This window comes from Nannospalax galili, unplaced genomic scaffold (genome assembly GCF_000622305.1).
Source record: "Nannospalax galili isolate Female #2095 unplaced genomic scaffold, S.galili_v1.0 scaffold85, whole genome shotgun sequence".
Classification (NCBI taxonomy): domain Eukaryota; kingdom Metazoa; phylum Chordata; class Mammalia; order Rodentia; family Spalacidae; genus Nannospalax; species Nannospalax galili.
The window spans coordinates 2,532,266-2,548,161 of NW_008358866.1; the positions used below are offsets into that span (position 1 = coordinate 2,532,266).

At 37.9% G+C, this 15,896-nt stretch overlaps 1 protein-coding gene across 2 annotated transcripts in view; it reads right to left on the bottom strand.

The window, feature by feature from the left end:
- Positions 1-15,896, bottom strand: part of Kiaa1324l (KIAA1324 like) — a 189,148-nt gene that overhangs the window by 59,887 nt on the left and 113,365 nt on the right. For both annotated transcript variants that reach the window (XR_003847682.1, XM_008822474.1), the window contains exons 5-8: positions 11,479-11,565; positions 9,109-9,214; positions 7,988-8,140; positions 7,355-7,443 (exon numbers count right to left, since the gene is read on the bottom strand). Coding sequence is in view for 1 of the 2 variants with exons in the window: in XM_008822474.1 (XP_008820696.1) it covers positions 7,355-7,443; positions 7,988-8,140; positions 9,109-9,214; positions 11,479-11,565 (435 nt within the window). In the remaining variant the exon portion in view is untranslated. The remainder of the gene's footprint in view (positions 1-7,354; positions 7,444-7,987; positions 8,141-9,108; positions 9,215-11,478; positions 11,566-15,896) is intronic.

Consider the following 15,896-nt stretch of genomic DNA (forward strand, 5'->3'; position numbering starts at 1 on the left):
CCTACCAAACAAAACAAAATATAAGAAAATAGCTATAACCCACCCAAACCCAGCAAGCCATTAATGATAAGTAAGAGCCATATGTAGTGGGTGATGAGGAGGAAACAGAGTTTCCCAAACAGCTGGGAAGTCACACATATGAACTCACAGCAATGATACCAGCATGCAAAAGTAACACGTACGTTCACGTCAGACAAAATTTCTAAATATGATCAAAATATATTGTATGAAATTCAATTTAAAAGGCGAAAAATAGTAATTAGTTTCCATTTGAAAGAGAAATATTAAATGGGTTCTCTCTTCTAAAGCAAAATTCATATGTGAAATTGAGGAGAAAGTGTTCTAGTACAACCAGAATAGTAAACCAACTCTACTGTAACTAAATGTATCTTTTTCTAAAGAGCGACTCTTTCATTGAACATAGAACTTTTTAAAGTATTTTTCTCCTTTTGAAACTAGAGAACCAAAATTACAGACAATTCTCTATCACTGTTTCTAGTCCACAGGAAATCATGTGTAGGACACTCAACTATATCCTCAGATGTGCTTATGAAACAGATTACCTGTACGAAGAAGGGCGCTAAAGAAAATGGTTTAAAAACAGATGTCTCAACAGAATGGCAAATAGTATTTTTTTCCTTTTTATAACTCCCCCTTTTGACATTCATTTTATGACCTATGTCATGATGCACTTTAACCAGCCCTTTCCCCCATCTGTGCCTGTTGTCATCTGTAAAATAATGGCTGCGCCAGCTGAGTCTTCCTAAGAAGCTGGAAAAAACTAATTAGATACTGTATCCATAACAGGCTCCCACCTCCCCTCAAGAAAGGCAGCATAAAATCCAGAGAATCTAAACAAGTGAATCATAATTACAGTAGAGAGATTGACTTTAAATTTACAATTTAACAAGTATAGAAAACAAATCTAAAATTGTAGTCAATTCATTAATTTACTATTACATTAGTAAATATGTGTGAGCTGCTACATTTGGGAGAAATGTTGGTTCCTATAAGAAGAGGGTAGGCAGTATTGATGACCTGTACTATCACATAATTTTCTCAGTCTCTTGGGGACTGAGTAATGTCATCATAGTATCATCAAGTTTGCAAATAAGGAAATACTCCAGGTTAAGAATTCAGCATATATGCATGTTTGTGTACATAAGTGTTGGGGTTATAACAGGTGTACATGCGGAGGCCAGAGGACAATCTTGAGCATTATTCTTCAGATTCTTCAGACTTTATCCACCTCTTTTTTTTTTGACAAGTCCTCTCTTGCTGAAATTCAAAAGCTAGGTTGGCTGGCCAGCAAGTTTCCATGATTTATCTGTCTCTACCTCCCCAGCCCTGGGATGATTAGTACATGCCACTAGGCCATGTTTCTTAACTGGGAATTGAACTCATAATTATGTTGCCCGCAAGGCAAGCACTTTACCAATTGAGCCATCTCCCCAGCCCCCAGATTAGTGCTTCTTAAAAAATTGCCCAAAAGATATACTACTAGTTAGTACTCAAGCAGCCCCATTCAAGAAGGGTAAGTTTGATGAGAGTAAAAACAATAAAATATACAAGCACATTTTGAGAAGCCAGATAACCAACTGACTTCCAACGTAAGCAAGCAAAATTTTGAGAAATTAGAAAATGTGTGTTGTCTTTAAACATTTAAACATGGAGAAGTCAAATTATAATTTCTCCATAGTAAAAGTTTTGTTTACAAATCCTCTTGCCTCACATGGCAGACTGATTCTCTGCCTTTCTGATAGAGACAGATGCTACCAAGTTTAGCTGACTGGGAAAGATAATAATTCATATTAATGATACTTAGTACCAGATGGCTTGTAGTGCAGGTGACACACCAACAAGCAAATCATTCTTTGGTAATTAAGATGCAATTATAAAATGTTTTCATGAAACAAAAACTCTCTTAACAGAGAAAAATTTACCAGAATACCAAGATTACAAAAGAGCTTCAATGTCTATGTCTGTTTATATTAAGCATTAAAAATGAATCTTTATAAAACACAAGAAGAGGGCTGGAGAGATGGCTCAGCAGTTAAGAGAACTGACTACTCTTGCAGAGGACCCAGGTTTGATTCCCAGCACCCACATGGAGGCTAAAGGCCATCTGTAACTCCAGTTCCAGGGGATCCGATGACCCCTTTTGACCTCTGTAGGCACTGCACAATACAGGTGCACTCACATACATGCAGGCAATACACTCACAAACATGAAATAAAAATAATACATTTAAAAATCACAAGAAGAAATATATTGGAAGCTGGTTCTCATATCAAAATAAAATTCAAGACTTAGACTAAAATTTCAGAAACTTTTGAGCCTGGATTTGTTCAAGGTACCATTTTCTTCTTTCAAACACCACTGCACAAATGCACTGAGCCTTCACAGCTCGGCTGGAGTCATCAGAGAGAACTTGGATATGTCTGAAGGAGCTCATAAACTGCCACTGGCCTGTCTTCTATTCCAGGATGTTCTAGCTCAGGAAGCCTCAGCCAAATACGCTGCTGTTGCTTCCCTGATGCTTCTAAACCTTTACTGCTTTTCACTTGTGGTTACCTCCTCCTCCCCTTTCAAAGTGTTTAACAATCTTGGCTTTGGTTTTGATCTTCTTTTATGAATTTATACAGCACAGTTAACACTATACTGGATGTTTTCACCAGGGTTTTAAGCAAGAAAACATAAAATTAGATTCTGTTTGTTTGTTTGTTTGTTTGTTTGTTTGAGACAGGGTCTCCCTGTAGCCCCAGCTGGCCTGGAACTTGCTATATAGACTAGGCTGGCCTCGAACTCACAGAGATCCTCCTGCCTTTGCCTCCTGAGTGCTAGGACTCAGGAGTGCTGGGCCACCACGCCTGGCTAAAACTAGATTGTTGTGAATGTACTAAAACCATAAAATACATGAGAATTCTGTCTTTAACTTTAAGAAAAGATTCTTTTTAAAACTAAAATTCTGGAGCTGGAGAGATGGCTCAGTGGTTAAGAGCACACACTGTTCTTACAGAGGACCAGAATTCAATTTCCAGATCCCACATTGAAGCAGCTCACAACCACCTATAACTCCAGCTTCAGGGAATCTAAAGCCTTGGGCTCCCATGGGTGCCTACACTCACATTCACAAACCCACACAAAGATACATGCACACACACACACACACACACACACACACACATAATTAAAAATAAATAGACATAAAAATCTTTAAGAAAACTAAAATTTTTATTTTAAATAAATTCAGAACTCTCTACTTGCTGAGAAATGTCATATAGGTTCTAAGTGTATCTGACCTGCTTAAATTATATAAGAATAAAGACAGATTTAAGACTCAGACCTCTTTCTACCCTGTTTTCTAATGTCTCCCACATCTCCTGTTGTATGGATCAGAAGTACTGTAGTTTAGAACTTGACTGCTTGGAATACTCAGTAATACTGAAGATCATTAAAGGGTAAAGAAAGCAGAAGCTAATCTGATAACAAAACTCTAGCAAATCCTATATGACTCATAAATTTCTTAGATTCAAAGATGAGGAATTGTAGCGTCTCTTCTAAGAAGGCTCCCTTCTCAATCTTTTATCCATACCACAGGATCTTCTAGTTTTTCAGAAAGTTCTCAATTTGACAAGACTTGCCATGTAGGATTGTGCAGCTATGCTCTTAAAATGTCATAACATTTTCCTGTAATTACCTTCTGGAAGTTCACCTGATAAGCCCTAATTTTGCCTTGTGGACTAACATAGAAAAGTCCATTTCTTCTCTGCTATGATTTTCTAAAGACTTAAATAATAATTAAAGGAATTTTTACTGAGCAACTACTACTCACAGAACAAAGCACTATGGGCTATATGAAATTATAAATATTAAGATAACAAATATTTTGCTACAAAGGAGACTTCAGTCTAAGTGATAAGACAGGTTCGTAACTACTATCAAACTTAAAATAAAGGATACAAACAGAATAAAAAGCCCTGGGTTTGGAAACAGAGAAGTTGGGTTAAGTGCCAGCCTTAGGACTTATAACCTATTAGTATAAGAAGTTGCTCAACTTCAGTAATCCTCAGTTTTATCATCTCGGATGATACAGAGCCCAGATGTTCTCCTGAGCTCTTGTCAAGTACAGCCAACTGTCAGTTGGTTCACTGTATTATAAACATAATCAAAACTATCTTTGTGGTCTTCCCTTTGCTGCCTCCAAACCTTTTCTCTGATCAACAGCACCCTACCCATCAGTCTAAAACTGATCCATCTCCTATTAACTCTGCCAATCATTGCACCTTCTGAATTTAATTCACTACTTATCCCTCTAATCCAGAGCCTTTCCTCTATTCCCTCTAAAAACAACTACTTCTTTCTCTTTCCTAAAGAACAGCACCATGAACCATCTAAGTGGTGTATACATAATCTTTCATCCTCTAATTTTGATATGAAAATACTGCAAAGAGGACTTCCATAAACTCAAGCATATCACTTAGTTTTCTTGGTTAAATAAAGACCAAAATTGCTAACATGGCCTTATGGAGCCATGCTGATTCTTAAACTAGCCTATGTCCCTAGTAGAACCTAATGTGATTCCCCTCCACATCCCACTTTCCAGGTGCACTCATACCCTCTCAGTTCTTTAGGCACATCACGTTCTTTCCCCCATCAGATCTTCACCACCTTACTCCCACCACCAAAATTATTCCCCGTCTATGAACTTCTCTTTTTAAATATTTTATTTATTATTTTTATTTCTTTTATGTGTATGAGTATATTGTCTGCATGTAAGTGTGTCCACATCATGCAAGAACTTCTCTACTTTTCATATAGCCCTAAATCTGGCCCAGGCTGGATCAGATGCCATCAAACTAAAACTTCTCTACTGTGGCACTAAATACAAGGGGAAATAATAATTCACTTTCTTTAACTGTCTACCCTTTCCTCTAGAGTCAAGATCAATAACAGAAAGTGCTAAGATCCTGGATAAACCAAATCATAATTATGGGATTATTTTCAAAACTCAGATTCTTGAGTCATACCCAAGATCTGCTAAATCAGAAAATCTGGGACTCAGTGGCTCCAGGAGAGTCAGATGCCCACGGAACGTTTACAGTCACTGTTGTACATCTACACACATTTGTCTTTCTTTCAGTCCTTAGCTCTGCCCTCATCACTCAGTACTCTGAATGCAAGCTAGTCAGTAAAGATTCACTGAATAAAAATGAATGAATGGATAGTCCATATGTTCATGATGTTAATGAGAGGGAAGCACTAGAATAGTTCCAGTTACATATTACAAATTTCCTGAAAAACTTCCCATATAAATAGAAAAGGCAAGCTATTTTTAACTAACATTCAAAGTAAACACTGAGCCTTGTGCTAGTCATTGTCATATAAATTAAAATACTTGGAATCTATATACTTCATTGGCTGCTTTCCTTGTTACTAAATTTAATGTTCTTCACTAGCAAGGGAAAACTGGATCAGTGAGCATAATGCCATGGGACAAAAAAACAGGACACAGTTGCCAAACAACCTGGGGAACACCATTGAAGTGCTAGAAATCACCATGCTATTCATACCAAAAATAAAGTAACTTTCTAAAAGATGAAACTGAAATAAATGAACATGTTAAAATAAACAAAAATAGGAAAACATCTTAGATTCACATGTGTAATATAAGCAGCACTAACACACTTTATTAAACTTGTTTCTTTTTTACTTCTAGAACTAAAAATATTTATGTCATAATAAATCTTAATACTTTTTAAAATCATTGAATTGATGGAGCACTAGAACATTGTTTTCTATGCCAATAACATGTTCAGACATCTTCCAGAATCAAAAGAAAATCACAATTCATGTGTATGTACACATACAGCATGCCTCTGTATGTGCACACGTGTGTGTGTGTGTGTGTGTGTGTGTGTGTGTATGCAGGCATGTATGTGTGTACAGGTGCCCTCTAGAGATGGTTGTGAACTGCTTGACATGGTTTCTGGGAACTGAACGCTAATCTTTTGTAAGAGAAGCATATGCTTTGAACTGCTGAGCCATCTCTCCAGCTCTGAGGATTTATTATTATTTTATGTGTGTGTATTTCATTATTTATTTTACGTGTATATACGCTCATCTATATATGCACCTCATGTCTGCAGGTGCCCACAGAGGCCAGAGAGGGCACTAGATTCCTTGCAACAGGTGTTTTTTTGAGCCATTTCATGTGCGTGCCGAGAACCAGTCTCTCTTAACCACTGAGCTATCTATCCAGCCCTTTTTTCTTTTCTTTTCTCTTTTTAATGTTATGGGGCATTTACATTCTTTTTCTTTAAATATTTTAATATCTTCGTGTGTATGCATGTGTTGCCCCCATGTACGTAGGTGTACCCGTGTCATGCAATGCCCGTGGAGGACAGAAGAGACTCTTGGATCCCCTGGAACTGGAGTTATGACAGTTGTTAGCTGCCATGTGTGTGCTGGAAAACAAGCCCAGGTCCTCTGAAAGAGCAGCCAGTGGTCTTAACCACTAAGCCATCTCTCCAGCCTTTTACTCTCTCTTTGTAAATGAGAGTCTGTTGTTATTACATTTCAATTATTTTTATTTATTTATTCATTTATTTGTTTGTTTATTTATCGTGTTTGTGTGTCTGTGTGTGTACGTGTGTATGTGTGTACATGTGGAGGGCAGAGGACAACTTGAGGGAATTGATTACTTCTTTCCACTATGTGGGTCTTGGGGATAAAACTTAGGTCATTAGGCTTGGTGCCAAGTACCTTTACCCACTGAGCCATCATGCTGGCCCCAATTGAAAAATCTTTCAAATTCACTTGCATTTTTATGCCCTGAAACTTTCCAAGAAAAGAGTCATACTCTCATGGCATCTTTTTAAATGCTCCAGTACAAAAACATGTGCACGTCCTCAGCAATTACAGCCACTTGTTCACACCTGTCTTGCTGTCGACTGTGCTCAAGCTACGTTCCTTGCCAGACTGAAGTTTTAAAAAGTTACTTCACATTTTTCCTTTGGACTCTCATGTGCCACCACATCCAGGCTAAAAATAGAAATAATAATTTATGGGGCACTCATAATATGACAGGCTCTGGGCTGGGAACTTTATTTTGATTATCTTATATTGCTCATAGGAGGTTTATGAAGTGGGTATTAAAATTAACCCTCTTTTACAGATGAAAAACCTGAAGCTTAAGGATGTCAAATAGTTTGGGAAGTCAAAGCAACAAGGGCAGGTCGCAACACCTAAACTTGCAGATTCCCTCTGCACGTCCTGCACGATACAGGTCCCTCGCATGCTCAAGCTGGATGAGAGTGGGCTAAGTGTGGGTGGAGTTGAACACTGCTGATACCTTTCCTTCTTCATCACACGGGGTATGGATCTGGAAATAGTCTTTGGTAGTGCAGGGCGGGCGCTCCCCACACTCACTGGCTCCTTCCTCTGCAATACACAAAAATAAGCATTTCAGAAGTAGACCAATTCTTTTGTGATCCTAAGAAAAGGATCACAAAACACAAAGCAAACTAAAAACTAAAAATCACTGTACCATAGTAGCTTAACTAGAACTTTAACCAGGCCTAAAGAAAAGAAAGTTTTGCATTTTTATTTTCCTTGGAAGGAGCTTAAATGACTCCATGATATATACACAGAGAAAATCAGGTTTTTCCAGAAGGTATTAGATTTCTCTTCCAATATCACTGATGACCAGGAATTTGGAACATATTAAGTTTCTAAGTCCATTTGTATGCCCACGAATCATCTGAAAGTAAGGGCTTTGTGAGATTGCTATAAACACACCTGTACCAATTATCTGTGAGATGTGAAATAAAGGAAAATCATAGACAAAGAGAAGTCATGCAGAAAGACCCGAGCATGTCACATTTTCTCCATTCAATATGCAGTCCATTTATCACATTGGTGTGTGGCCCACCACCACTGCAACACTCCTTCTGCCATGTGAACAAAGAATGCAAACTAGCCCTACCTGAAAATTGGGAGTCCTCGTCACACCTTATGCATTCTTTGGCACCCTTCTCAGAATAGGTGTTTCTGGGACACATTTGGCAGTGAAATGAGCCTGGTTTGTTGCTGAAAGTGCCTGGCTTGCATGGAAAGCACTCTGAAGTGTATGCCACCCCTGTGTGGGAAGGAAGAACAGGGCATGGGAGAGAGAAATCAGCACCAGCACACACATTATCACCTACTTTTCACTTCACAGGAAGAGAGAAATTTTAACAATAAGACCACTCTAAACTTTTTTTAATTATTTTATTAATTTGCAACAAAGAAAGATTTATGGGGTGTAAGCAAGGAGGCTATAACACTGAATTTAGAATAGTAAGTTTAATAAATATTGGAACAAGAGGTTAGATACGGTAAGCTTATAAACTAACTCAAAAGTGGGATGAACTCTAAGGCCCTGGTAACCCTATAAGCCTAGTATTCTCTGATCTTTGTATACTTCCTTTGCTGCTGATTTCCAGTATAAACGAGACCTAACAGACTCTAGGAATAGTTTAACTTGTCTTTTGGTTTCTAATTCCTGCTTTGGCCAGTAGATGTCCCAATGATGAACATCCTAGGAGCAAGCATTTAGGACACAGCAAAATACAAAAGAAATTTTACTAAAGAAGAACCACTGCTTTAATTAAATGCACCCCTATGTGAGAATGAGCCACACCAGAGTTTCTTGGTGGCTCAGTGGAACAGAAGTGACCCATCTTGTTCAGAGAGACAGAGAGGTTTAGGAACAGCCCAACTTTCATTATTTTTATAGATAATCTGGCATGATGCCTGGCATAATGTACATATATTTAATGAATAATAGCCTCTATTTAAAAAAAGTTTTATTTTATTTTTAAAACACCTAAGATTGTCATCATGTTCTCTGCTTTATACAGATTAAATCAGTTTAAAGGTAGAAGAAAAAAAAACTAATAGTTGATCAATTTGATGGAAATAAAGATAGGGCTGTTAGACCTGTATGATGCCTAATATTCATTTTTATGTTTATTATGAACCATTGAGTCAGGAAAACCAATGCTGATAAATATTTTAACAGTAAAAGTGGATTAGTAACTGCTGAGGCACATTGCTATGAAATACCTTCAATGGTGATATTTTTCACCAGCACAGGCTTGACTGCCTTAGAGCCCATAAGAATACCTGTCGTCCTCCAGTACAGGATGTTTGTGCCTGATTTCAGCATTACCTGCAGAAAAAAACACAAAGCATTCAGGTCAGATGAGCCACACTATTTTCAACCACAGCCAAAAGCTGTGATATAAGAAAAACACCATTAAAACAGAACTACATCAGGGAGTGATGGTGAACGCCTTTAATCCCAACTCCTGGGTCAGCCTGGTCTCTACAGCGAGTTCTAGGCCAGCTGGGACTACAGGGAGACCCTATCTCAAAAAAAAACCAAAAATGGAAAAAAAAATAGAACTAACAAATGTAAGTACTCTTAATTCTAGTCTCAGCTCTAATGAAGTTGATTTAAAATTAAGAAAAAAGAACAGTCTGACACTCCACAAAATGTACTAAGAAAGAAACCTTCAAGTCAAAACAAAAAGAAAAATGGGTTTTCAAACTGTAAATTCTTATGCTTTTTCATAAAAAAGGCTTCACTATAAAGGATAAAAGATACTGAGCCCCTTGTACATTTTTACAGTAATGTTATTCCTAAGCAGATCTCTGAGCTCTAAAACAACAAAAAAGCAGCACAGTGTTTGCTTCTGCTATGACTTGGATACAGTGTGTGTGATCCCAAAGGGCCATGTTGGAAGCTTGGTCTGCAGGGTGGCAGCAATGAACTGGATGAGGCAAGGCTAGTGGGAGGTACTTAGGTCCTTGGGAACAATGCCTTGAGAAGTGACTAATACTGGTCTCATGTAGTCAGTTCCTACAGAACTAGGTTGTAGTAAAAGAGCAGTCCTGGATCTCCGTTGCTCTGGCTTCCTGCTTCACTGTGTAAGCACTCAGGCACTCACTCCAGAGCTAAGACCATGCTGGGACCATGACATTAAACCCCTAACACTGAATGAAATAAGCCTTTTTTTCTTTATAAAGTATCTATATATCTGTAACCCTGGGTATTGTGTTACATGAGGAAATGTAATATCATAGCTTTAAAGCTTTTACAAAGTATTCAATAAGCTACAAGGCAATAGCAACAAGGGAAAATGTACTATTCTTACAGAATAACTTGATTTAATTCTGTCTCTTAACTTTAAATGATACAGTATTTGCTTCCTTTACCATTGGAACATTTTCTAATTATAAATCTAACTAATTTCCTGCCAAATTTCATGCTGAAGTAACTGAAGCAACTTCAGTTCTTTGCTTTTTCATTTGATACCTTTGTTCTTCCATGCAGACCCTGGCTGATGAAGCTCAAGCTACGTAACATTAAAACCTGCACAACTGCTTCACCCCACCAGAGATGGGAGAACTCATGTATTCAGCACATTCCTCTTGTTTATTAAGTCCTCAAAAGTGAAGAAAGCATATTTTCTGCCAAGCCCCAGCTGGCTGGGTATTGAGGTGAGTGGATTTTAAGCAGTACTGATATTACTGACAAGCATAGAGGTGAAAACCTTAAAGCCTGCACTGTGTAGTCACTCGAGGATTAGGCATTCCTTTGACCACAAAGGCAAAAATGATGGTCAGTTACTGAAACGAAACTCAGTCTACCCTGGAGGCACAATGGGCCCTTCTCATTATCCTCTCATCTGATATAGCAAGACTGCTCTCATTTCTAAAATGAAAGATCTGACACAAGGACATTAACCGAGTCACCCAAAGAAACACAACTCAAATACAAAACAAATTTTAAATCCATGCTTCACTCCAACGAGACAGTGCCACAAATAACAACAGATGTACTAAAACATGCTATCCGAGCACCAAACATTTAAAGAGAAGTGCTGGGGAGCAGTAAATCTCATGTTTCATGTGACCAGAAAGGGTAGAATTTTTACCAACGGGTAACAAACACATAGGAAGCAGGTTGAGATTCCAAGTGTGAGTGAATTTTGTGAAAACTAAAGCTATCCAGCAACAGAGACAGCAAAAAGCCCAACAAAGCAAACCTGAAAATCAAAATCACTTGCTAGGAACACTGCAAAGAACATTAAATCAATTCAATGTCTTTTCAATGACATTCTATCACATGTGACAGGCACATTTCTAAATCTACATTACTAAAACTTTGCAACATTTTGTATTAGTTTTAAACAGTCCTTTTTTCTTGTTGAGCCTTCCTTAAAAGGGAGCAAAGTAGAAGAATGATACGAAAGGGAAAGTAATCTAAGTCTATGAAATACAGAGGCAACTTCTTCTCTTAATGGAAATTATCTGAATCAATAGACCATGCTGCTCTTTTTATTTTCTTAAAATGAATACACTGAAATGGTTGGGAAATGGAAGAAGAATGGGATAGTGTCACAGAAGACACAAAAAAAAGAGACTTACAGAATGGGAGCCCCATTCTCCATTGTCCGTGAGCTTCATCCACTTGTCAGTGGTGGCATCCATCTCCTGGCACTGGTCATTTTGAATCTGTGCATTAAACACAAGGGACTCAGTAACACATTTGGAATAAGGGCTTTCATTAAATTCTGTACCCAACACAGGCTGCAAGAATGCCTTTCAGTCCATTCTATACAACAGCCATAAATAATTCTCAACAAGCAAACACAAGACCTTGCACATGAGTGAGCAGTTCTAACTAAACCATCTCATTATTGTAGCTTAAAGTCCAGACCATTAAGGAGAGAGAATAATTATCACTGGAAAGTCATTACAAAAATTCTACCAACTTACATAAATGGTTTTTGAATCTTTGTGTACTTTACACAAAACATTTTAATCATCTTTATACCAGCTCCCCCATCCTCATCTCTCAGATATCCCTCCGCCACAAGATTTCATGCATTCTGTCATATATGTTAAGGCCTATCGAGTCAAAGTTGCATACCCAGATGTCCCTCAGTGCAATTTTATCCACTGGGGTCTAGTCAGCCTGCCTAAGTCTCTCCCCTAAAGAAATCAACTCTCCCTCACCCAGGGTAATCAGCTGCCAATAGCTCTTCGGCTGAGGTTGGGACCTACCGCCCATTTACCCCAGTTTTATGCTGGGTTTTTGTCTAGCTGCGTTTGCATGGGTCTTGTGCATGCTGACACCACTGCTGTAAGATCATATGAGAAAGGACCCAGAGGCCTGGAAGACTCTGTTTCCTTGCGATCATGCACTATCATTGGCTCTTACAATCTTTCTGCCCCTTAGTCTGCAATGGTCCCTGAGCCATGGGTGAGTTAGGTTTGATAGAGCAGTCCTATCCAGGGACATGCACTCTGCAGTCTCTTATTCTCTACACTTTGGCCAATTGTGGCCTCCTGTGTGCCTAGTACTCTATTGCATGAGGAAGTGTCACTGGTGAGAGTTGAGAAATATGTTAAGTATTCTCTCTAACCCCTGTTCAGCTATGTTCCACAAGCCATAGGTGTAGAGTTTCCATTGTAGATGTGTCACTTAGGGCTGGATATATCTAATGTTTTAATAGCTTACTCGCAAGTTTGAGAGTTTAAAAATAAAGAAAATTAATTTTTATATTTGTAGCAGTAAATTTTTTAATTAGCAGAAAAAGTCTGTTTTTGTTTCTAATTCCCTAGAACTTAATCTAAATGATGTGTAGGTAAATGATTATAGTCAAAATTTAAGTCCTAATCTTTTATTTGGGGATAAATATTAAACATGTGCCATGCTAACTAAAATGACTAGAGATCGTATCTTTAGCACAAACATCTCATACTTTTCAGGAAGTTCTTCCAAAATGCATAGATGTTAAAACACTATTTTTTCAGTTTTACTAAAAGGACAGAGATACTTAGAAGCTAGGCCATTTTTCTTGTATTGCAAAATAGCAGCAGGGGAGAGTTAAGAATAAGCTCTTATCACCTGTACTTAGTTAAAAGACCTGCTGTTTTCCCTTCTCTAGATTATTTTTGCTGCTATACTTATTTTTCTATCTAATTACAAATCTTAAAATGTTCTCTAAAAATAGAAATATTTTCTAGAAAACAAATACTTTTGCTATCTAAATATCAGAGAATAATCAACTAATATTTCCTTTCATTGAATTTGTGTCCTATTTCTACTGGAGGCATAATGATCATTGCAATGTCAGAGTAAAGATGTTAAGGGCTCTCATTCTACCTTTGGTGGACAACTTGTAGACAAGGTAAAAGCTAGTCTACAAGTGAAGGCAGACATCATGTGTGACTATGCCTTTCTCCCATCACTCTGGAGACCTGAATTCCATTACTCATTTTTAAACTAGCAAAGGCATAATCATGGGCCAATGATTCTTCTCTGGGTTTCAGTTTCATCATTTGAATAGTGTGGTGTTAAGTAAAAGTCACAAACAGTGCTGAAACTCAGCACTTTATTGCTTTTAATCATGTAATGCTCACATATTTTTCTCAGAGCACACCTCCATCTTTCACCTTCCCAGACATCTGCTTTCTATTAACCATTAGTATGGTAATTGGGAAGTGCTAACCTTCTGAATCAATGAACTGCAATCTGTAAACCTGAAACCTCAGTAGAAGAAGCATGGGCTCAGCCGGCCTTGTCAGACTACAACCAGAACAAAGGCATCACTGACAGGAGTAATGAAATATGCTCTAAAAATTCCTCTACTGTCAGCTCTCAAGGGACTTGTTGGGCAATACAAATGAAATACCGATTCTAACAATTAGATACCTGTCTTGTTTTCCTAATTTTACTTTCATCAATAATGTTGAAATGTCCCAGAAAATAGGGAATCATTCACTTTCACAAGTTTTTTCGCAAACAAGATGTAGTTTAAAAGGTAAATATATCTACCTTGGTCTGGTAGCACACACCTTTAATCACAGCACTCGGGAGGTGGAGGCAGGTGGATCTCTGTGAGACTGAGGCCAGATTGGTATACAGAATGAGTTCCAGGCCAGGTGGGACTATAGGGAGTGTCTCTCTCTCTATCTCTCTCTCTCTCTATCTCTCTCTCTCTCTCTCTCTCTCTCTCTCTCTCAAAAAGAAAAAAAAGGAAATCTGGCTAAGCATTGCTTAATATCCTAAACTCATCAAAGGATATCTGTGCTAGAAGCACCTCAAAAGGTCTTATCACACAATGCACTTAAAATGCACATTATAGAAGGAGCTTGAGTGCCGGAAAGTTGGCCTGATTGCTCAAGAACACACAGCTTAATACAGAATTGAGATCAGAGTCTGAATCTCTTGACTTTAAATACAAGGTTTACACTTTCATGGAAAGTATGTCTTGCCATCAAAATGTTGATATAGAAATTTCCATTAGTGATTTGGAAATTCTCGTTACCAAGGGCAATATAAATTTGTTTTAGAATTGTTAGTCCATTTGTTCTTAAAATCTGGATCACAGAAACGTATTTTCCCATTGGTGGTAAAACACACACTGTGTTTCATGTTTAAGTCCTTCTGAAAACATTTGAGCTATTGCCATAATAAATATTTCCTAGATTAAATACAGTTTACACTGAATAGTTAAATAACTAGTAGTTATTCTGTCAGCATATAACTATATTCTACATTCTATAATTCTCTTTAATTTCATGAAAGACATATCAACTATTTCACCCAATAATTCCTTTAAACAGTACAAAATTCACAGAATCAGAAATATACAGAAGCTTCTATTTCTAAATTATTGGTCATGTGAGGCTGGAGAGATTGCTCAGCGGTTAAGAGCACTGGCTGCTCTTGCAAAGGACCCAGGTTTGGTTCCCAGCACCCATATGGTGGCTAACAACCATCTATAACTCCAGTCCCAGGGGATCCAATGCTCTCTTCTGACCTCTGAGGGCACTGCACAACACAGGGGCACCTACAAAAATGCAGGCAATATACTCGTACACATAATAAAATAAAATAAAGAAAATATTTTTTAAAGTGAAATAATTATTCATGAAAGAACAAACAATTCCAGCATTAAAAATATTTGTAATTACAAAAAATATTTCCTGTAACTGTGATGAGTCATCTGTCCTCTTGTTCAGGGAGGCCATGGAGACCCCACCAGTTGGACTTGAACCAGTGTCCAGTCTACCAAGAGGAGGGTCAACACAGAGGAAACATTTCCTCCACACTCCCAGGTAAAGCCAGCCACAGTCAAGCAGGGCCTTTGAGTGATCTTCACATAAATGAAACTGTAAAAGAAAGGAGCCAAGGGCTCCTCCCAAGCCCAGGTGACCCCTGAGGAACAGATCCTCAAATGACCTTAAGAGTAAAAATAAATTTGTTTATTTGGGCCAACTGAATGGTCTTAAACACCCAAAAGGAAAGTATAACCGAAGATTAAAGTGATCAGTGTATTTCTTTAAGAGTTCAAGGGATTATACTTCCCAGACATTGGACTTGAGTTCATATAAAATGTTATTTAGATAAGTATTTCTCATTGATGATTTTGTTTCTAAGCAGAAAGTGCTGCTCAGATGTAAGACTTCAAATCTTGGTCTGCAATACTGTAGTGCCCACCTGTAGCTAAGGGAGATATTGTTCTAAAATGATGGCTAAATTTGTTTTCTCCCCCTATCTAGAAACCTTTGAGAGGAAACTGACACTGATTCTAGCCACTCCAACAGCCATCAAAAGTGCCTGAAAACAAATCCTGAGTCCATCACTCTCGAGTCAAGCCTTGGAAGACAAAAGAAAAATGAGGAGGAACCCAATAGAGGGATGTTTTGGAAGCTCTCTTCAAGAAATCCCAATAGACTCTGATATGAACATTTGAAACTCACACTGTTTTGACTTTTTTCTGATTCCCTGTCTAGAACTTGTAATGCTAATTACTCTTGCCTTTACTTCTCCT